The following is a 22,862-nucleotide window of genomic DNA, read 5'->3' on the forward strand; positions in this document are numbered from 1 at the left end:
AAGTTGACCAGTTAAGTGTTCGCAGGTGGTTAAATGCTGAACAAACCGGGTTCCGATTGGTCACAAAGCGGATTTGCTGAACCAATCACTCATTTGTTACCGGAAGTGTTTCTTTTCAAGATGGTGGTATTTTTTGCGTCGTGTTATTCAGAAAAGTAAATGAAAAATAAAGCCACTTAAAGAAGAGCGCACAATGCATTGTATTGTGGATGTTACAGTCGTATAGCCACAGATGAGATATAATGTCAAACAGCGAGAGAAACGTGTCTATTTTTTAGAAAACCCTCACCTTACTGCAGATAACATGCTAGCCCCGTTGTTAGCGTCGAACAAATCTTTCTTATGCACTAATTTAAACCCCTGTTTTGTTATTTTGAAACAATGCTGGGTTATTTGGCAGCAAGGAGGGCCGGTCTGGATGACCCTCTGCGACTCAGGCGCGTGGAGGCGACGAGAAGGTAAACAACTTTGCTCTGTTATACTGTATCTGCAATATTAAATCTATACATACATATTAAAGTTAAATAACTGGTGTTAGCTTTTATTGTCTCGCAGTAAACAATGCTCTCCCTCTTTATGTGTCTTGAAGGGTACTAAGCTTGCAGTTGAATGCAGACAGAGATATGGAAAGAATCCACGCAAATGGTGTCAATACAGTTGACATTGACGTAATAGAAGGCAAATAGTGAGTCAAATGTCCAGCTTTCTTTCCTATGAACCCCATTAATCCCCTGCATAGTCATGGTTCACTTATTTTTTTCCTGTGGAGCCTATGCCCATTTATTTACCGAAAGACTCACCAATTCAGGGTTTTCATGTTTTTTGTTATTTAAGATGAGCATTTCCATCGTATTGTTTTAATTTATATTTTCTTTTCTGTTGTTTTTATCATAGATACATTTTAATATGCGCAGCACTTTGGGGAGCATTTACTGTATTTTAAATGTGCTATATAAATAAACCTTACCTTGACCGTGACACAATTAGGGGGAATTTGCTAGAAACTCACCTGTTCACTGTTTTTGTGATCAGGCCAAAACAATCAAGTATTGCTGTCATCCTGTGGCATCATAGTGCAAAGTGGAAATATGTTGAGTGAGTTGAGGAGGTTTGAGAAGACAAAAGTAGTGCTTTGCCACCATCTTGTGGCCTCTTAGTTGCTAAGTTTGCAAACATGGTGCCTTAGAGCATTTAACAACATCGTAGCCTGTTCCAGAAAGATAACTAAAATATGTAGATAGGTGTGAATAGGTGAGTTTTTTTGTTTTTTTTGCAAATTATTATTATTAAGCTTCCACAGAAAAAAATTGTGAATAGTGGAGTTTTAATACTCGAATGGGCAGCAGTTCAATGTACACAATGAACAGTATTTGATTCAAATTGATAGTGGTGTGATGTCTTAAGTGTGCGTTGTTTAGCATGTTGTCTGGAGGTGCTGATGGAGTGATTGTCATCTATGACCTGGAGAATTTCAGTGGGAAACCGCAGTACACCTGCAAGGCTGTCTCCACCATTGGCAGGTGAGCCCCATTTGACATATTTTGTCCACTAGAGAGCAGCACTTCTTTGACAATTTCCAATGTAATTAAATGCAGGTCCAGCAAGTATGCCCACAAATTCAGTGTCGAGACGGTCCAGTGGTATCCATACGACACTGGCATGTTTGTATCCAGTTCCTTTGACAAGACGATGAAGGTTTGGGACACGGAGACTCTCAAGGTGACATGTCACTCCCACGCCAGCTTTATAAATGTGTGACACAGTGAGTTTTTGCTGAAGCAGTGTAATAATTGATATGTATGTATATATATATATATATACATACATATATATATATTAGGGGTGTGAATTGCCTAGTACCTGGCGATTCGATTTGTATCACGATTTATAGGTCACGATTCGATTCAATACCGATTAATCCCTATACAAATCTATAAATTGAATATTGCGATTTTTTTAAACTCAAATTTAGAAAATACTAATCAGTAAACTTGTACACTGTAAGATTTGTATGAAAATGTATTTATTTATCTGAAAATTCAGGCTTATAACTGAGCCACTGCATTTAACAAACAGGTTGCAGTCTGTTTCACGTTTGAACAGCACTGAAATAAAATATTAAGGCTTAATGTCCCATTAATATAACATTCTTCCATGCTTAATGTGTAAATCCTAACCCTAAATCGCGATATATATATATAACATGTTTTGAAATACAGAAACTAAATTGGAAAAAAAATCTTGCGAATATGCAAATCCATGGGTGCCAAGCTGCGAGTATGCGGGGTTCCACTGTAATACATCTGAAATTGTGGTCCAACCCTAAATTGTGTGAAAACGTCAGACTTTGGAGGTTCCACTATACTGATTTGTTGATGTTCCTACCCCCGTCTCTGTTTTCATTCTTGTCCAGTGCCTTCCTAATTGTCTGCTTCACGCTTTCTGCCTTCCTATGCCACCCTGTCGCAGATGACCGATTCTGCTCTGAGCTACAGTTTCACTGGCCTCGCAGTTACCTCACAAGTTCAGGGAAGGGGCAAGAAATGAACCGGCTGAACTTTTATAGCTTATTCCATTTCGTATTGTTGTTGTCTTCCATATTACAATATTACAGCATGAGCTAGTTTATTTACATTTGTGTATGGGGCTGCAGCATGCTTATGCAAACATAGGCTCCTCTTTGTGCCTCACTGCTAGGGTGACAAGTGACGGTGGTGGCAACCAGTGACAGATGGTGGAGCAACAGAGGCTGTTTTATATTTGCTGGAGAATTTGCATTGTAGCCACCACAGGGCAGCATAATGTGCAAATGGCTTAGGTAGCCACTGGCTTTGTTGTTGTAGTGCAGTAAATACAGTTAAAATACTGCATTGTACATACAGTAGTATTCTTTAGGAGTGTCACGGTATCACGGTTTTGTGGTCATGGTTTTCAGGTTTGTTTGGTAGCCTACCCATTAACTCATTCACTGCCATTGACGGCTATACACGTCAAAAAATAATTTTAACTATTTCTGTTAGTTAAAAAAAAAATCCACTTTTGGTAACAAGAGTATGGAAACCTAGAAAAAAATGTTATTGTAAATTTAGAACAGATATAAAATTATTGATTAATTGTTAATTAACTAGTGAAGTCATGTGATTAATTACAATTAAAAAATATAATTGCCTGACGGGCCTAATTGAAAAAAAAAAATAGATAAATAAGGGGCGTTTGATCGTAATTAATCGCATGATAATTTTATATCTGTTATTAATGTACAATAAAAAAATATAGGATTTCATAACAAAATTGAATGAAATGAAAAATTGTTAAACTAATAAAAATAGTTCACATGAATTTTTGACGTCTATAGTCGTCAATGGCAGTGAATTAGTTAATTAAAAAAGTATTCCAAAACGTTATTTTAATGAATCTGTATGAGTTTCACTTTTTGAATTGAACTTTTCGGCGATATTAAAATCATTGTGATGCACCTGTACAATAAAGATTTGACACGCTTTGCTTGTTTTTTAACCCCCATCAGTCTTTCTTTTTTTTCTTTTTTTCCCCCTCAGCCCGCCGAAGTGTTTGAATTTGAGGGCACCGTCTACAGCCACCACCTGTCGCCCATCGCCAGGAAGCACAGTCTCATAGCAGGTTTGTATTTGCTGATTAAAACCTAAAAAAAAAATGATTTATTACTTTTATTACATCTTGATTTACCTCGGACCACGGGTACCCGAAAGAGTACAAAAGTGGATCATATGCAAGTTGCCTTGTAGATGCGACCTGAAGTACAGAGAGATGAGTGATATGAGGTGTGTTGCGCCATTACATCACCAAACAGGAACAGCAGGTTTTCCATACCAGTTGCTGTAGTCACACCCAAAAAAAAAAAAGTATTTCTCTGTGTGACTCGCCTGTTTGTAGATCTATAAAAAAAAAATCACCTTTGAATGAACCTGCTCTAATAAGCCAATTAACCGTTGAATTTGATATTTTCATTTTTGGGCCGAATTTCACATGCTCTAGTCAACAATGACTCGCTTGTGCATTGGTAGCACTCTTGTTGTTAGCTGTTGTTATCTGTGTTCAGATTAACCACACCTTGTTTCAGAGAACCCGGGAGTCCAGTTTTCGAGCTTTCTCCAACCACACCTCCCTTGTAGAATTCTGTGAAACATCTTCTTGTTTTGGAGGAATGTATGGCAGAATGTATTTTTTATTTGTATTTATTTTTATTATTTTTTATTATCCTAGTTGGCACCAATCATCCTAAAATTCAGCTGTGTGACCTGAAGTCTGGTTCAAAGATCCACGTCCTGCAGGGTTAGTGGTCTGGACCTCAAACACACACATATTCATACAGTGTTGTGAAAAAGTATTTGCCCCTCTTTCTCATTTCTGATATTTTGACATATTTATTACACATCTAATCAGTCGTGGGTGTGGCTAGTGAAATTTTCAAACACTGGTTAATCACAATTAACTTATCATTCAGAAACCCCAGTTCGTACTTGAGTTATTTTTGTGAGATCTTTAATATTTGTTAGAATCGGATGATCTGAAACATTTAAGTCTGATCAATAAGGGGGTAAATATTTTTTTGCACGACAGTGTACCCACACATTTACATCTCAATAAATTTGAATATTGTAGAAAAAGTTCAATTGTGTGTGAGTAGTTTCAAAAGTAGAACTCTTTAGTTACAGTATATTATATTGACTCATAAAAAGTTTCAGATCGGTAATTCCTGCTCAATTACTACATTAAAAGTCGTCTTCTTTTTTTTTTTTTGACAATCAAATTTCTGTGTTGAATTTGTGTTTTGTTTTTTTTTAGCTGGGAGCTACAGTATAATCCTCAAAATAATATATATATATTTTTTAAGTGAAATTTAATATAATGCATGTTTCACATTTTGAAACTACTACTAAAATACATTTTCCATGATACTCTAATTTACTGCAATGCAGTTATACACACAGCATAAATTTGCAGGTGATTAAAAAACAAAAGAAAACAAGCATCTTTATCCCCACCTCAGGTCACAGAGCAGAAGTCCTGTCCGTGCGATGGTCACCCAGATACGAACATATCCTAGCCACGGCCAGGTAGGCAACATTCACAATTGAATTCACATCTCAAAGCTGTAGGGTCATATTCCATTTGAATCCATTTCTCACATTTACCACATTTATTTTTCATTAATAAATCAATTCAATTAAGTGATTAAAATAAACGTTTTGGAATACTTTTATAATGAACTCATTCACTGCCATTGACGACTATAGACGTCAAAAATGCATGTGAACTATTTTTATTAGTTTAACAATTTTTCATTTCATTTAATTTTTTATGAAAACCTATATATTTTTTATTATACATTAATAACAGATATAAAAATATCATGCGATTAATTACGATTAAACGCCCCTTATTTATCAATTTTTTTCAATTAGGCCCGTCGGGCATTTACATTTTTTAATTGTAATTAATCACACAATTTCACTAGTTAACTAACAATTAATCAATAATTTTATATCTGTTCTAAATTTACAATAAAAAATACCGAATGAACAATACTGAGCTCTCCAGGAAAAAAAAATAAAATAATAAAAAAATAAAATTCTAGGTTTTCATACTCTTGTTAGCAAAAGTGGATTTTTTTTTTTTAACTAATAGAAATAGTTAAAATTAATTTTTGACATCTATAGCCGTCAATGGCAGTGAATGAGTTAATGTACCGCAATAATAAACATTCTGTTAAAACGACCATATTTACTGTACATCAACCTGCAGAGTCGCAGGTGTTCATGCCAAGTAGACGCTTCTTTTGGTTCATTAGTCCACAGAATTGATGCTGTGTTATGTTAGACGATGAATGGAACCTGTGTGCTCCCTCACATGACCTGTTTCTCATTTGTGTGTTATTGTATTCATATCGGTAATGCATTGCAGTCTGAAGCGAAACAAACGGTTCCCCACTTTGAAGTTTCCACACCATCACTTATCGTAGACTCACGCCCCATCCATCAATCTGCAAAAAAATTAAGCAAAGTGCCTGGTATGCAAAATGCAATGTGACAAACTAGTTCATGGTGCGCATTTAAAACTTTTTGCACCCCCGTCTACATGCAACTATTATATCTATAGTGTATATAACGATATCAGTCTGAAAATGGGCAGCAAAAGAATTTTTTAAAAAAAAGCTTTTATATAAAAATTTGAGAGCTTGTTTTGTCTAAATATATTACAACTGTAATACATTATTTTGAGGCCATATCACCTACTCCTAGTGGTCAAATGAATAAATAAGGGTTCTTAAGTTTGATGAAACTGGCTTTAAATGGAGTCTTAATAGAAGTCAATTCTAGTTCAACAGGAATTTCCACTGATTAAATGCTACTATTGAGGAGTTGCTCTAACATTCGATTCATATCAAAATAAATCATTAATAAAGGAGCATTTTTATGCTGTTCTTGTACTGGGTCTTGTTATATTGTGCAGGCATACCTTAGGAAGTGTCCAGTGAGTCTAATTCGCCCACAGAGACCCATCAAAAAGAGAAATAACAGTCACGGGATCATTCCATCAGCTCTTGCTGTCATTGCCCTCCCCGGCCATCTGGCCACGTGGCGGTCTGGAGTAAAAAATGATGGCGGCACATCTCTAGCACTCCAGCGGACGTGTCACTAAAACATATGGTAGATGCAGCCCCCACCTGTTTTATGCTACATTAGACCCGCTAATTAATCTAGTGGGACCCATGCGCTGCTTTCCCTTTGGACTGTAAGTGATTTTGAAAACAACTGACTCAAAGGAAGCATGCGGCGACGCCTTGGTGATATTTAATTTGGCCGCATGTTAAATCCCCACACACAGAGAAGTGGCAAATAAAGGCAACAATAGGTACACCTGCCCAATTCATCCTCTACAAACATAATTATGTTCACTTTTGATTGACGCTGTCAAAGAAGCATGGATTTTAACATGTTTATTATTAGGGGTGTGCCAAAAAAATCGATTCTCATAAGAATCGCGATTCTCATTTAGTACGATTCAGAATCGATTTTAAATGTCCCAAAATCGATTTTATTTAAATTATTTTATACTGTCTTCCCTTTGTTTGTGTGTGCCTTTATTGGGAGCACTTTTTATGTTGTACCCGATTTGGCCACTTAGGGGCAGTGTGGTTCCACGCAGTCTGATACGCTGTTAAGTTGTAGCCACATTAGAGAGTAGAAGGAAAAAGTCACGATCAAGTTATTCCAATAAAAGTTGTTTTTTTTTGCAGCGTGGAGCCGTTCTTTTGAGTGATAAAAGTGCCGCGACTAGCACGCTAATTAGCATTAGCGAGTCAGACTGGAGTAGATCATTACGATTCCTTGAACATCTATAAATTGAAGCAAGAATCATTGTCAATCAAAAATCGTTCCTAATCGAAAATCGATTCTGAATCGAATCGCACACCCAAAAATCGGAATCGAATCGAATCGTGAGACATTCAAAGATTCCCACCCCTATTTATTATTGTGAGTTTTCAGTGGTGTGCAATTGCACTGCATCATACTGAGAGCTGTTTTACTCATTGGAATTCATATGTAGTCATCATTCATTCATGCAACAACAACAATTATACTATGCTATTATTCTTAATTAACAAGTGAAGAAATAAGTTTTTTTGTAGTGGGAGAAGGAATGAATGGCATTACAATTCATTTCAACATACAGTGGCAAATACTTTCAGTGCTTTGCCTTCACCTTAAGGTAAGCCATATTAAACTAAACTAAAACAAAACTGAGCACGATTACGGGAGTCTCTGGACCAACCAAACTATGAAAAAAGTGTGACTTGGTGATTTGTCTCCCCAAGTGCTGACAGCAAAGTGAGGGTGTGGGACGTGCGTCGGGCGTCAAGTTGCCTCTTTACGCTGGACCAGCACAACGGAGACAAGTCAAAAGCCGCTTCGGAGGCAGGTAGGCTTCCATTTGCTGTCGTTTTTGACATTCGTTTTGTAAAGAATGTGCTGCAGGACTTCAATGTGTGTGTTTGTATGAAAGATATTAAAGAAGAGAGCAATAGATTTGTAATATCATGAGGATATTCTGTCTTAATTACTTTAGGTTTCTTTAGCGAGGGTCAATTCTCCACAACTCTCCATGTGATGGCGATTATAATTATTTTATATGATTAAATTCCTATTTTGCAAGCCTTAACTGTTTGTTTTTTTTAAATATTTGTTTTGTCTTACAGTACTGTATATTATTTTTTTAAACAAAATAATACAGATATATTAAAATAATACAGTATTTTTTTCTCTAAAAAATACAAAATAAGTAACCTCTCTGCAGGGCCATGTTAAATAAATACAATAAAAAAATCTAATGAATGTTTATTACTACTACTGTATATGTAATTTGCATTTGTGGGTTTAATGATTTGGGGCTTTTTATAATAATATTATAACGGTAAGTTTTATTTTTGAATTAACGGCGGGCCATATAAGGTTACCCACTTGAGCTTTCTTTGTTAAGCATCAATAAACAGTAGCTAAGTGTCTATTTGTTAGCACAATTAACAACAATTAAAAAAAAAAAAAACACAAATTCAACAAATCGGTCCATTCAACCTTTGCGTATTATCATGCACTGGATGATATAAGACATAAAGAGAATCTTCACATTTGTATTTTTTATGGCTAGTGTGACAAGGAAGTTCAAGTTCAGTTTCCTGCTACTATCTAGTAAACACGGCCCACAATGGCAGAGTGAACGGCTTGTGCTTCACAAGTGACGGCCTGCACCTCCTCACATCTGGGACCGACGACCGGATGCGACTGTGGAACAGCGCCACAGGGGAAAACACCCTGGTATGTTATTTGATGACTGTAATTACAATTATCCAAACGCTTACTTAAACCTTTAAGCCTGTATTTGCATAACCTGTTGTGTCCTTATTTACCTGGCGACATTATGACATCATCGTCGAAACATTTTTTATTTTATTTTTTATTTTTTTAAATCATCGTCTAAACCAGGGGTGGACAAACTTTTTGACTTGCGGGCCACAATGGGTTTGAAATTTTGACAGATGGGCCGGACCAGGAGTATTTGGACCTCATAGCACAGTAAAAACACACAGATAAATGTACAACCCAATTTACTTATAGTGTGCACTAAGGACTGCGTTTTTCAAATGTGCAAAATCCACATATTTAAAACAGCTTTTCTAATAGCTTCATTTTTATTGTTTTAGCTCAACTTTTGCTGTGTTTTTATGCTTTGTAAAGTGACCTTGGGTGTTCTGAAAGGTGCTGTTTTTAAATGAAATGTATTATTATTATGATTATTATAAAATAGCCCTAATCCAGGTAGTACGTTTGCCTCAATGAATATGCAAGATGCGGCATTTACACACTATTTGGCAAAGTGGGAGGAGAAATGTAAATAGATTATAATAGCACATACACTGTGATCTGTCAAACCTGGTGACTGCATCTATTATTAATAGATTTCAATTCAAGGCGTAAAGTTAAAGAATTTTTTTCCATTGGCCCACCCATTTTTAACCCGGGCCCACAGTACGTGTGACACATGCGGCTGCATGATAGCCGCTGCTGCCTGTCACGCGCTGAGGACAAATCGCGTACATCCAATCCGTCTCTGACCACTTTTCCATCTCCGTGGGGGACGCATAGCACACGGTGTTTGTGCAGCAGCTCAAAAAGAAGCCAAAAGCCAACGAGGAAACGCTCATAGAAGTGCTCGACGCACGCCCCGGGGATGTCTTCACCAATATCAACAGTCTCCTGCATGCGCGCTCCTCACCTCACCCATGACAACATGTAGAAAGACTATCTTCAGCTGTCAAAAGGATCAAAACACGCAACAGTGCCACAATGTTGACTGATAGACTGAACTCTTTGTCCCTGCTTTCTTTCAAAAAAGAATTGACCGATTCTCTGGACTATCAGGACATTATTGCTGTGTTCAACACAAAACCGTGCCGTCTCCTGCTGTAAATGTCCAAATCCAAATCCAATAAGATAAGATAAGATCCACTGATTGTCACACCCATCTAAGTGGGGCGAAATTTGTTCTCTGCATTTGACCCATCCCCTGAGGGAGCGGTGAGCAGCAACAGCGCCGTGCTCGGGAATCATGTGGTGATCTAACCTCCCAATTCCAACCCTTAATGCTGAGTGTCAAGCAGAGTGGCAATCGGTCCCATTTTTATAGTCTTTGGTATGACCCGGCCGGGAATTGAACCCACGACCTCCCAGTCTCAGGGCGGACACTCTAATCACTCGGCCACTGAGCTGAACAAAAAAAAAAAAAAAAAATTGAATTTTTTTCTAGCCTTATTGGATAGGTTCGGCGGGCCGGATTGAAACGCATAACGGGCCGTATTTGGCCCGCGGGCCGGGGTTTGCCCATGTCTGGTCTAAACTAAAGTCTGAGGATACTGCGACATTGCTCAGAGCTCTTTAACGCATCTTGCAGTTCTCATTTCCAGCTCGACTGATTTGTGCAGCAGTTGATATGTGTATTTTTTATTTTATTTTTGCTCCACCACCAACACACATCGTCACCAAAGGGGTAGAGGATCTTTCCTCATGGGAACGTAACAAACCTGAGCTGGCTCATAGTAGAACATGTTTGACTAATCAGTCAACAAAACGCTCCTATCTAAACTAATGCTCGTTTTTCACCCCTATGTGTCTTCACCCCCCCTCAGGTGAACTACGGGAAGGTGAGCAACGAGAGCCGCAAAAGGCGTCAGTTGACGGTGTCGCGGGGCTGCAGTCCGGAGTTTGTGTTCGTGCCGTGCGGCAGCTCAGTCGCCGTCTACGGCCTCCACTCGGGCCAGCTGCTCACCATGCTGCGGGGACACTACAACCACGTGGACTGCTGCGAGTTTCACCCGGACCACCAGGTGAGACCTGCCCGATGGCCGCTGTATTGGCTCCTCCCCAATTGCTGCTGATTGGCTACGTTTGAGCCTAGCAGGGCAAGAGAGATCACATGACACAACTCAAGCATGTGCATTGTGTCATGTTTGTGTTTTGTTTGTACTTCGATATAAGAATGCAGTCAAGCTGCTTGTCACTCATAGTTCACGGCAAAGAAGCCACACGTGCTGAAATGGCTTTCCAGGATGTCCATGATCCGTTTTCATGCTTCTTGTGTGTTTAAACACTGCTTTGTATCCACTAGTTGCCTGCTTACTTAAAGATGGCGCAACATAAGTCCTTCTACATATATGTGTGTGTGTGTGTGTTTACATAGTGGGGCCAACATTTCAGGATTTCACAGAGTTGTGGGGCCCACCCGTCCATGCGGGGCCATTTTGCTGGGCCCCACAAGTTTAGAGGTCAAGACTTGGTTTTAGAGTTTAGGTTTGAATTGGGTTGTGGTTGAGGTTAGGTTAAGGAATGAGGGTAGGCAATCATTTTTGATGGTTGGGCTTAGGGGAAGGGGCTAGGAAATGCAAAATGTCAATGGGATGGTCCCACAAAGATAGTAAATTGTGGGGACATTTTGGTGGTCCCCAGAAGTTCAGACCTCTTTTTGAGGGGCAATACTTGGTTTTAGAGTTTAGGTTTGAATTGGGTTATGGATGAGGTTAGAGTAAGGAATGGGGGTAGGCAATCATTTTTGATGGTTGGGCTTAGGGGAAGGGGCTAGGAAATGCAAAATGTCAATGGGATGGTCCCACAAAGATAGTAAATTGTGGGGACATTTTGGTGGTCCCCAGAAGTTCAGACCTCTTTTTGAGGGGCAATACTTGGTTTTAGAGTTTAGGTTTGAATTGGGTTATGGTTGAGGTTAGGGTAAAGAATGTTTTTTGATGATTGGGGTTAGGGGAAGGGGCTAGGAAATGCATTATTTTTTTTTCAGGAAAAAAAAAAGGAAATGTCCATGAAATGTCCCCATGATGATACTAAGACAAGTTAGTGTGTGTGTGTGTGTGTGTGTGCATGGTCTTGTTTTTGTTATATAGTGGGGCCAACATTTCGGGATTTCACAGAGTTGTGGGGCCCACCCGTCCATGTGGGGCCATTTTGTTGGGCCCCACAAGTTTAGATCTCTTTTTGAGGGCCAAGACTTGGTTTTAGAGTTTAGGTTTGAATTGGGTTATGGATGAGGTGTTAGGGTAAGGAATGGGGGTAGGCAATCATTTTTGATGGTTGAGGTTAGGGGAAGGGGCTAGGAAATGCAAAATGTCAATGAGATGGTCCCACAAAGATAATAAAACAAACCTGTGTGTGTGCCTTTGTCTTTGTAGGGCCCATACACCCGTGTTTTTCCAGGTTTAACTACCATTGTGGGGACCGACTTGAAGTTGTGGGGACATTTTGGTGGTCCCCAGAAGTTCAGACCTCTTTTTGAGGGGCAATACTTGGTTTTAGAGTTTAGGTTTGAATTGGGTTATGGTTGAGGTTAGGGTAAGGAATGGTTGGGGTTAGGGGAAGAGGCTAGGAAATGCATCACGTCAATGAGATGTCCCCACGATGATACAAAGACGAAAAGTTTTGTCTTTTGTTTTTATTTGTTCATTTTTCCTTTCGGACAATCATTGAGACAATTTACAACAGTCAATTTTCACATACAATTAATTACACCCGGAAAGAAAAAGGGCTGACGGGAGGAAGCCGAAGCTTGTTAATTCCCGTCCCCAGAATACAATAGGACGCAGCTAATCAAAATGGCAATTCGTCAAATATCTAGTTGTGTAATTGTCAAACGTGTGCGGCCTGGTTTTAGTGTCGGTAACGATGACATTTGTGCCAGTTTCTCCAAGTCAGCAATGTGCTGATCTTTCTCTTTCATCGCCTTCTTCTGGTCCTGATTCTCAATCCGCAGCTGTTGGATTTCCTTCAGAAGCTCCTCGTTTCGGTTTTGATGTAGATCCACCTTTTGGATCAATTCCAGCATCTGCTTACTCATTTCGGATATGGCGCTCTCCAATCTAAGTCTTTAAGTCCTCCGTCTCGTCCGTTTTGTCTGCTCTTTCCCCACTAGGCATGTTGAAAAATAATGGAGTTGTTGTTTTCAACTGGCGCTGCGGGAGTGAAAACTCACGGAGCGGGAAAAGGAGCGTTCTTGAGCGTGTGTGTGTGTTTTTACTTTTTTTCTTTTTCTTATTCAGTAATGTGAACCTGGATTTGGATTTTAAATAATGGTTAGGTATTCATCCAAAGATCCTTCCACTAACTACATAAAAAAATGAAATAATTACATCCAGCATAAATGGTGTTTTGTTTGTTTTTACAAAAATATTAGCACGATAAGGAGTTTGTTTTTATGTTTATAAAATGTGCTTGAAATAAAGTGGATTGGCTTGGATTGGACACAATGTCAGCATTTTAAAAATGGAAATATTTATTTAATACTTCTTAATTGTCTTTTTTCACATTGTATTTTTTTACATATCAAAAAACAAAAAATCCACACAAATAATGGTCAATTTGTATTTGATATATTCTGGGTTGTTTATTTCAAATGTAAAAAAAATAAAGAATACTTTGTAAAAAATGAATACAATATTGAAAATAAAATTATTGGTGCATACAGGTTAACTGAAATAAATTTATTTATCATTTATTATTATTATTATTATTTTATTTTATTTTACAAAATGTGCACTTAAGATTTTATTTGTTATTGCCTTTTTCTCTGGAACTTAATTTCGGTTAATTTTGTGAGGATCAGAGCCTTTTTTCCAATATTTTGTAATATTAAAAAAAAAAAAATTAAATTTAAGGGAAAAGTTGGGAAACATTTTTTTTTAAATCACAGACATTTTGTTTACAGTATGCATTTGTTTCTGTCTGCCACAATTTTTCTCCCCCCCCTTGGATCACGTCAGTGACTGCCAAAACTTGTCTCCCTTTCTTTAATTTTGTTGCAGTTATGACAGCTATCCATTTTCTCATGTCTTCATTACGGATGCAGACGAGGCGGAGCCCATCACAGCTCATTTTGGCCGCGAGGCGGGGTACACCCGGAACTGGTTATAACCAACCACAGGGAAACATATAGACAAACAACTATTCAGCCTCACATTGAAACCTAAGGACAACTTACAGCCTTCAGTTAGCCTAACATGCATGTTTTTGGAATGGGGAGAACACGCAAACTCCGAGGAAGGCCGTAGCCCGGATTCGAGCGGCCAACCGACAACTGCCCAATTATGTATGATGTATTTTCAGTTTGAACTTAGTTGACCTTGTTAAAGAAAACTTCTTGTTTGGTTAAACAACTTTTGACATGGGGGAAAAACAACAACATTCAGATGCTTATCTAACTGCGAAATGCTATCAGATCAAGATATGATTTTTTTTTTTTTTCGGTGCCTAAACCAACAATCAAAGGAACTCATTTAGTCTACATAACACAATCAAAGTCACTTATTTGTGTGTTTTCCTGTCATATAGGAGTTGTACAGCGCAGGTAAAGATGGTAACATCCTGGCATGGGTTCCGGTCCTGCGTGGCCCAGATGTGGATGTAGAGTCCGAACAGGTGACGCACTTTTTAACTTCTAAACGCAAATATGTATTTCTGCCAGGATGATGAGTCAGACATGACCGTAAAAGTTCCGTAACTAACTGACTTTGGTCTGTTTTTTTTCCTAACATGATGACTTTATTTAATCACCATGCCAGGAATGTAAGAACAAGATCCCTCCGTTCTATTATGCACACACCAGGCACACTTGCATCACCGCATTCTTTTTAATTGTAAGGAGCACCAACGACAGTCAAGATTTCCAGTTAAACCGCAAAAGCTCTTCTGACCGAAAGCCAAGATGAAGAAGAGTGAATGTTTATGTATTTTTTATTAAAGAATGTAAAGCACACTTACAGTATTATAGTACGGCGGATGTTGATTTTTGCGTTATTTTACAGAATGCTGCGGGGATGTCGTCAGTGAACCCCGCCTTCCAGGACGCGTGGAGCAGCGATGAAGACTAATGATGGTTGCACCAGTGGACTATACATTATTATTTTAATGATGTTGATAGCAAATGACCAGATTCAAAGACTGCAGAAATCCTCTTGTGAGACAATAATCATGACATCATGATATATTTAAGGATTATGTTTGATTGACTTGACATTTTAAGTGCTTGAACAGTAAGAGGACTGCTATGCATATGTGTGTTTTGTCTTTTATTGTGTTTATATTAAAAAAAATTCTGCCAGCACCAGCAAATCCATGGATGGGAGTAACCTTGCATTGAAAAGCATGCATTATGGCTTAAGTCATTCCTGGTGTAAATTTGCATCTTTGCTTATCTTGGGGGCCCTGATGCCGAAACTTACGACATTCGACAGGACAGGAGTGATACCAAGTGTGGCCTCTCCCTGACACCCCTTAAGCAGCCTTTGTAAAACTATTTTCAAATAAACAAACATAATTGTGTGTTTAGTAGAATGTGTAAACTTAAAAAAAACTTTTTTTCTGTTGGGGAAATATATTCTGTTGAAAAATTACAACTTTTTTGCTTTTGAAAAAAACTTTGTTGAATTAATTAAAATACATGTTAAAACATATAAAACTTTTTTTGTTTAAAAATGCTGTATGTTTTGTTAAAATAAACTTACAATGAAAAATAAAAATCAAGTTTTGATTAAAAAATATATTTTTGGAGAAAATCTTTTTTGTTAAGTAATACAACTTATGGTGAAAAAAGCTGTAAAATACAGATTTTCTTAAAAAAAAAAAGTATTTTGTTGTAGCAAACACAGAGTAACTTTAAATCTGGGGTGGTAGAGATACTAGATTTTGTTTTGTGTATGCGTTTTTGATGGTGATTTAAAAAAAAAAAAAGTCACTGTCCCCCTTTTAAGGAATAAGACCAAGAGCATTAATTTTCTTAGATTTTTGGAGGGGTAATATGCATGGTACACGCTGTAGTTTATGTTATTTTTCAATTATCAATTATGATGAATATTGTACATGCTGTACTGTTTCTGTTATTTTTCGATTATTGATTATGACAGAATGTGTATGACGCATGCATCGTGAACGCAATGGGACGTCTTGATCAAGAATGAATGCAGATCATTGATTCCACGTACCCAATCAGCAACACGAAGGAGTCCAGACCCCGCCCACCCCCAAAAAAAGAGAAGAAGAATGCAATAAATAACCCCCGGAGCGAGCCTCATTAGCACGTGAGCAATAGCGCGAGACGCACCTGTGACGCCTGGGTGTCATACAAGGCCTTAATTTTGTTTTGTTTTTAAATATATATAGTGATAGCTTTATTTTTTTTAACCGAAGTTCAACGTCAAGAAGGATTGCTTGTTGATTTGGTATATGAAACATTTCCAGGTAACACGTTAACTTTTCAGTAGCGCACTGTGTGAGTTTTTAAGGCTTTACTGTGTTGTAATTGATGGTTGCAAGTCACTGTTGGACTTGTTTTTCCATGTCTTGCGTCACTGCATCACAATCGCTCTTTTATTCTTGTTATAGTCAATAAGTGGCCGTGTGTGACGCTAGAAGCGGGCTACTCGATATATTTGGTGCCTTTTTTTCCCCACCCACCTGCATCGGTGAATGCCAATTTTGTGGCTAAAAGGCATCTTTCATGTTTGAAGGGTGTTAATTCGTTTAACTTTAAATGTGCATGTTTTATCTTGTGGTAACTGTGCAACATGGTGCCTGTAGTAACTGGTGCTGCTCTACCCAAACATTTAAAAAACCTGCTGTGCACAAAAACTTTTATTTTGTCTCTCTTCGTCGTACTTCCGCTATTATTTTGTATTCACATGTACTTCCGCTTGTAGCTGCAGCGATTTCCTAATAAGGGCTTCCGTTTTGCTCCACTGGCCCCACAAACTTGTTCTCTCACTTTACTACTCTTCTTGTTTCATAGAACCAGTCGAGCTAGTTTGTCGTACCGAGGGAGGTCCTAAAAATGAATTAACAATTTAAATCTCCTTTTAAGAATATCATGTAATGTACAGTTAGGAAACTTCTTGCGTGCCATGCTGTGATTAAACTATGCTTTGTGCAAAAATACAATTTATTATTTTTTTTATTTAAGGGATATTTGACTCATTGAGCCATTATCAGCAGTGAAGTCCATTAATTTGCTAACTTTTTCTTTTCTTTTTTTCGTTGATATTTTAAACCTTTCAAAACTATTTTTTTTTCACTTGCTGTCATGATGCGATGATGACATCACCCGTAGTGAGGAAGTAGATAACGACTAATCTTGGCTCACCTGGTTTCTGGGTTTGGTCAGTAAACTGAGCCATGATTGGTCGTATCTACTTCTTCAGCACAGGTGATGTCATCTTAAGTCAACCGCAAGTAGAAAATTCGTTTTTAAAAGGTATTAATTGTACATTAAAAATAATAAAGTTACCACATTAATTATAGGCAAAATATTGACTTTTTACTGATAAATGGCTCAACGAGTCAAGTATCCCTTTTAAGGTTTCATGTTTCACCCCCCTCCACGCACCCTCCAATGTTTTTCGAATGGCATGTCGAACCACACTATATGAAATTATTTATATTATGAATTGTATAAAATAAAGCTTGTCCCTTTCCTTTGAGAAATGCTAAAAGTATTCAAATTATAAATTGGTGGGCTGTGCATTTTAGGGGTTTTAGAAAATAATACATTTAATTTCAAGTGTGTCCCAGTTAGCACACCTATTTCATTTACACAGAAAAAAATGGGGCTTGATATTTACTTGAGAAATTGTAGTTAAACTTGTAGAATTTCTGAATACATGAACACTTGCTATGCTTTTTCAAGTAAATATCACTCCCCATTTTTTTCAGCGTACATTTTTGCATTTATTTTAGTCAGCCCCCCTCCTTTTTTTCTGCAGGCTTATTTGAAAACTGATTATTATTATTTTAAACCTTAAGAGAAGAACACCCTTTTTTTTTTCTTTTTGGTGCATGCAAGTGAACGTACATTCCCATGCCCACATCGACCTATACGTATGAATGTATGTATGTATGAAAACTTGAAGGACGTGATGCATAGGGAAATATTTGAGCAACCGCCTGATTTTTACTACAATAACTTCCTTGTTAGTCCTTGGATCATACATAAGCAGTTGTGACTGAAAGTGAAAACGCACATGCAGCACAAATTCTAGGACTGGCTATCACTAAAAATTGGTTTTCAGTATAGCAGCTGATGTAACTATTCATGATTAAAGATGAAGAGTAGTCCCAACACACACACACACAACAACCTGCTATGTCTCTGTCCAAATTCTTAAATTCCTGCAAAATAATTAAATGGTTTGAGATGAAAGTAATGTCTGCCGGCGACTTTGTTTTTCTAAAGCTAACAAAATGATTACCCAACCTTGAAACTTAGAATGCATACCTCACTGTTTACTGTGTGAGACTTATTGTTCTGCCCATACACGCCTTACTTTGTGTGGCCGGCTTGTCTTGTCTCAGTCTTGCAGGTGCACATGCCTTTTTAAATATTTTGCTCTTCAGCAAAGCTAAAAATGTCAGCATGCTGATTATTTGTTTGGGATTTTTTATTTATTTATTTTGTTGGAATTTTTTTTTTTTTTTAAGTTGTTTTGGGTGATTTTTTTATTTTTATTTTTTTGGTGGGGTGGGTGTTTTTTTTGTTTTTTTGTTTTTGGTACATAAAACTGCATCACTGACTTTCTGCCGTTTCTCCCCATCACCCCCCTCCCATTAAAGCGAAATTTGTAAGGAACGAACAATGGAATTATATGATATAAAGACTTCAGCGTCACTCGTGTATGATGGCTTCTTCCAGAATGCAGGTCGGTTCTTCTTTCGCACCGTTTATCCATTCGACTTGAGAAACGGTGCGCCTTACCGTTTCCATCTCCCGTTGCAGACTCTCGCACGGAGGACTGGCTGCTCATGTCGTCTCCCGTCCTGCAGAGCGTCATCATCATGGCGTACATCTACTTCGTCGTTTCGCTGGGCCCTCGCATCATGGAGAACCGCAAAGCGTTTGACCTCAAAGGCGTTCTGGTGGTTTACAACTTCAGCGTGGTGGCGCTGTCGCTCTACCTGTGCTACGAGGTGGGTTCGACATTGACTGGCATTCGTCATGCTCGTTGACACACGAGCTGTCGCAACATCAGATGTCTGTCAAACGATTGATTTGTTTGCTGGAGTGTGCAAGATTAATGACTTGAAAGCATATTAAATGTTTTGCTTGCCGGTTAACTGGAGTGCGTCTTTTTAGTTTGTCATGTCGGGATGGGGAACTGGATACTCCTTCCACTGCGACCTCGTCGACTACTCTGACTCGCCACAAGCTATCAGGGTAAATATATTTACATGGCGTCTTCTGTTTACGTCTGCACCAGATTTTGTGGTTACAAATGGCGCACAATGAAGTAGTTTGCGTAAGGTTAGTTTTGGATTCTGAGCTGTTAGGCCTTGCATTAAAAAAAAAAAAAGTTCAACTCGCTGGCATAGGAACAGAACCCAATCTGAAACAGAGTACACTCTGTAATACACTAAGGCGTAAACCAGTCAGACACTTTATTAGGTACACCTGTATGGCGCTTGTTCTTAATGAACAGCACAAGAATGTTAGAATTCTCCCTTTTCAAAGGTCACCATTTGTTCTCTCCTGAAAACTATTGCAACCCTAAAATCGTTGTTGAATGTCATGTTTTAAGCTAAATTGTAATTGTTTAGGTGTAAAGACCAAAACTGTAGAAGGAAAAATAGGACGCACCCTTTTTAAAGGGATACTTGGCTTATTGAGTCATTTTCAGCAGTAAAAAGTTTATATTTTGTCCAGAATTGATAATGTTATTTTTCATGTACAATTAATACCTTTAAAAACACATTTTTCTCACTTGCTACTGAATGAAGATGACACCACCTGTGCTGAGAAAATGGGTCAAGTCCAATCACGGCTCACCTGTTTTCTGGGTTTGGTCAGCAAACTGAGCCATGATTGGTTGTTACTGTTTTCTCGGCACAGGTGATGTCATCTTCATACGACAGCAAGTGGAAAAATGTGTTTTTAAAGGTATCAATTGTACATGAAAAATAATTAAGATATCAAATTAATTCTGGGCAGAATAATAACTTTACTGCTGAAAATGGCTCATTGAGTTAAAATGCCTGATGGATGTGATGGGAATGGAAGCTCAACATTGCCACCTTGTGGCCATTTTCAATTTGTGGTTCATCATTTCTGCTGTTCCATCAACTGGCACTTTTTGTGTGGCGTTGGCGCGGAACAAACACAGATAAAGGAAGTGTGCATCCTTTGGGTGCGTTTTGATTTTTGTATCTTACTCGGGTTTTTCTTTTTTCTTTATTTATTATTTTTTTATTTATTTATTTTTCTCTTTGTTACTCTGGTTTTTCTAATCGTGCCATTTGATAATGGAAACAGTTGATGCTAATCAAAATTAGCTTTTGTATGCTTGGCAAAGCATACCAAGTAACTATTTTGCAAGGGGGGGGTGAAGTTGCTTATCTGTAGATTGTGTGACTGAATGTCTTTCTCCAATAGATGGCGGAAACGTGCTGGCTCTACTACTTCTCCAAGTTCATTGAGATGTTGGACACAGTAAGTAGCAGTGCTAATGTTGTCGCTGGTTCGAGTGAGCTCAGGACAATTTGGCAAGCAACTCAAAGTGCCCCTTTTTGTCCCACCCCCCGTTTGCGGTGTAGATTTTCTTTGTGCTGAGGAAGAAGAACAACCAGGTGACATTTCTTCACGTGTACCATCATTCCATCATGCCGTTTACCTGGTGGTTTGGCGTTCGCTTCTCTGCAGGTGCAAGCTCCCTCCTTGTTTTTTTTTCACCCTCTCCATTTAGGCCATTTAACTATATAGTCGTCTCCTCTCGTCAAGGTGGTATGGGGACTTTCCACGGCCTGCTCAACTCTGTTGTCCATGTCATTATGTACTCCTACTACGGCCTGACTGCCCTGGGTCCGAAATACCAGAAGTACCTGTGGTGGAAGAAATACCTCACCACCATTCAGCTGGTACGTGGTATTTACTTCCACTAACAAGGCTGGTTTTGCTCGCCGTTTCTTAGTGTGGGAAACCAAGCCTCATTCCTGTACATGTTGTTGCAATGTCATTTGCCGTCAGTGATATTTTACCTTCTCAGGACTCCATGTAAAAGTAAATGTTCAGTAGATTTTATTCCTAAAAAGTGTTTCATCTCTCAGATTTTCTGTGTGAAAGTCAAAGGTAGATAAATTGGCAGCCATTTTGTGTGAAACAGGCTAAAGTATTGATTTTTTTTTTTTTTCTCGCGCAGATCCAGTTTGTGATGGTGACCACGCACATCTCGCAGTACTTCTTCATCCGCGATTGCTACTACCAGTTCCCCATCTTCATCTACATCATCTGTCTGTACGGCCTCATCTTCCTCTTCCTCTTCCTCAACTTCTGGTACCACGCCTACACCAAAGGCAAGCGGCTGCCCAAGGTGCTGCAGGCCCAAACGTGGGGCCACCACTCGAACGGCGTGATGAACGGCCACGCCAACCACGACAAAGACGAATAATCGCCGGCTCTGCCTTGGGCTGTTATAAGGCGGACTGCGTTTTTCTGTGATTGAGTTTTTTTTTTCTACATGCCAAAAGAGACAATCTTTAAGTTATGACCAAAGTTATATTTAACCCCAGACAAAGGGATTTTGTTGTTGTATTTTAATATATGTAATGTTGACTGTAGAGTTAATGATGCCACGGCAAAAACCTGTCATACTATGTAGGGTGTGACTGAGACTCCATGCCCCTGATCTGTGCAGTGGCCAGCCACCTCCCCCCCCCCCCAAATGCCTTAAGTGATTGGTGGGACTCCATTTTGTTGGGTTGTTTTCTTGAGGTGGGGCACTGTAAAAGTCAAAGGTTAAATTTCACATTGCCTTTAATAACCAAAGCTGCGAGGCTACTTTAATGGTCACATGCATGCAGAACAGGGTGTGTTTATTTGTATTTTTTGGGGGGAATGTCATTTCACACCTCTAAGCTTGGGAGTCACAGATCTAAAGGTTCCGGTTTCAGTGAAATTTTTCTCAAGATGCTTGACCGATTTATTCCTGGGGAAGAGAGCCAGGATGTGCTTTTCTGGCGCAACAGGGCATTATTTAAAAAAAATCTAAATAAATGAATGGAAGGAAGTTTTAGGAAAGTATAAATGCTAAAATATGCGCATCCGCTGTGTCTTTTGATTGTTGACTGGAGTGTCTGTATTCTAATGATCCGAAGTGAACGGAACAGCACTCCTGTGATTGACGGGAGGATACGATGCGGGCTCGCAAGTAGTGTGGATCAGAGAAGAGGTTTGCAGTTCGAATGATGCAGTTCCTGTTCACGTCTAAAATCTGTTCTCAGTCCAATTGTTACCCATTTAGGAATTAATGTGCCTTGAAAAGTTGTTTATATTGTATTTTATGTGTATTTATATATAATAAATGTTGACCATGTACTTGAGGTATGCTTGTAGAGTCTTCATTTTGAATTTCACTTTCATTGTCAAATTTCATTTTGGTCTTGATGGTTTTCCTGTCATGTCACGTCAGGCACTTCTGGACACCAGCATTGTTAGGTCAGTGGCAAATACTTTTAAAGTACAATGGTCCATAGTGCTATTTTTTAAAAAAGTGGGGAGGTGTGCGTGACTACTAAAAAAAAATACTTAGAAATGCAAAAACAAATTTAGAACTAAAATATATATTTTTTAATCTCTTCATAACACTCTGGAGCCAGGGTGGGCACACTTGGTCCTAGAGGGCCAGAGCCCCGCAGGTTTTGGATGTTTCCCTTCTCCAACACAGCTGATATATGATCAGCTCATAAGCCTGATAATGATCCTGTTAATCGGAAACCTACAGGACTCCGACC

At 38.6% G+C, this 22,862-nt stretch overlaps 2 protein-coding genes across 5 annotated transcripts; both read left to right on the forward strand.

Moving 5' to 3' along the window:
* Positions 1–77: 77 nt before the first annotated feature.
* Positions 78–15,416, forward strand: ercc8 (excision repair cross-complementation group 8). 3 transcript variants are annotated; one of them, XM_077561129.1, is made up of 12 exons: positions 78–458; positions 590–685; positions 1,419–1,520; positions 1,596–1,719; positions 3,558–3,639; positions 4,243–4,311; positions 5,030–5,096; positions 7,859–7,962; positions 8,731–8,855; positions 10,724–10,921; positions 14,427–14,513; positions 14,900–15,416. In XM_077561129.1, exons 1-12 carry the CDS (start codon positions 382–384, stop codon positions 14,963–14,965), a joined length of 1,197 nt encoding a protein of 398 aa, XP_077417255.1. In that variant the 5' UTR covers positions 78–381; the 3' UTR covers positions 14,966–15,416. The 3 variants fall into 3 exon arrangements, with proteins under 3 accessions (XP_077417255.1, XP_077417256.1, XP_077417257.1); XM_077561130.1 differs by having other exon boundaries at positions 437–458; positions 1,405–1,520; XM_077561131.1 differs by lacking the exon at positions 78–458 and having other exon boundaries at positions 1,468–1,520.
* A 731-nt stretch (positions 15,417–16,147) lies between these two features.
* Positions 16,148–22,451, forward strand: elovl7a (ELOVL fatty acid elongase 7a). 2 transcript variants are annotated; one of them, XM_077561133.1, is made up of 8 exons: positions 16,149–16,331; positions 18,696–18,781; positions 18,859–19,049; positions 19,216–19,296; positions 20,509–20,565; positions 20,670–20,775; positions 20,854–20,990; positions 21,272–22,451. In XM_077561133.1, the coding sequence occupies exons 2-8, from the start codon at positions 18,718–18,720 to the stop codon at positions 21,518–21,520; spliced, it is 885 nt and encodes a 294-aa protein (XP_077417259.1). In that variant the 5' UTR covers positions 16,149–16,331; positions 18,696–18,717; the 3' UTR covers positions 21,521–22,451. The 2 variants fall into 2 exon arrangements, with proteins under 2 accessions (XP_077417258.1, XP_077417259.1); XM_077561132.1 differs by having other exon boundaries at positions 16,148–16,331; positions 20,670–20,990.
* Positions 22,452–22,862: the final 411 nt, after the last annotated feature.

Source organism: Vanacampus margaritifer, chromosome 3 (assembly GCF_051991255.1).
Source record: "Vanacampus margaritifer isolate UIUO_Vmar chromosome 3, RoL_Vmar_1.0, whole genome shotgun sequence".
Lineage (NCBI taxonomy): Eukaryota > Metazoa > Chordata > Actinopteri > Syngnathiformes > Syngnathidae > Vanacampus > Vanacampus margaritifer.

Excerpts from the sequence above, each read along its gene's own strand:
- elovl7a (XM_077561132.1), top strand. The coding sequence starts at position 18,718 with ATGGAATTATATGATATAAAGACTTCAGCGTCACTCGTGTATGATGGC. Across the intron at positions 19,297-20,508 it reads ACTCGCCACAAGCTATCAGG|ATGGCGGAAACGTGCTGGCT; the intron begins GTAAATATATTT and ends TTTCTCCAATAG. Across the intron at positions 20,566-20,669 it reads TCATTGAGATGTTGGACACA|ATTTTCTTTGTGCTGAGGAA; the intron begins GTAAGTAGCAGT and ends TTTGCGGTGTAG.
- ercc8 (XM_077561129.1), top strand. The coding sequence starts at position 382 with ATGCTGGGTTATTTGGCAGCAAGGAGGGCCGGTCTGGATGACCCTCTG. Across the intron at positions 1,720-3,557 it reads GGGACACGGAGACTCTCAAG|CCCGCCGAAGTGTTTGAATT; the intron begins GTGACATGTCAC and ends TTTCCCCCTCAG. Across the intron at positions 14,514-14,899 it reads TGGATGTAGAGTCCGAACAG|AATGCTGCGGGGATGTCGTC; the intron begins GTGACGCACTTT and ends GTTATTTTACAG.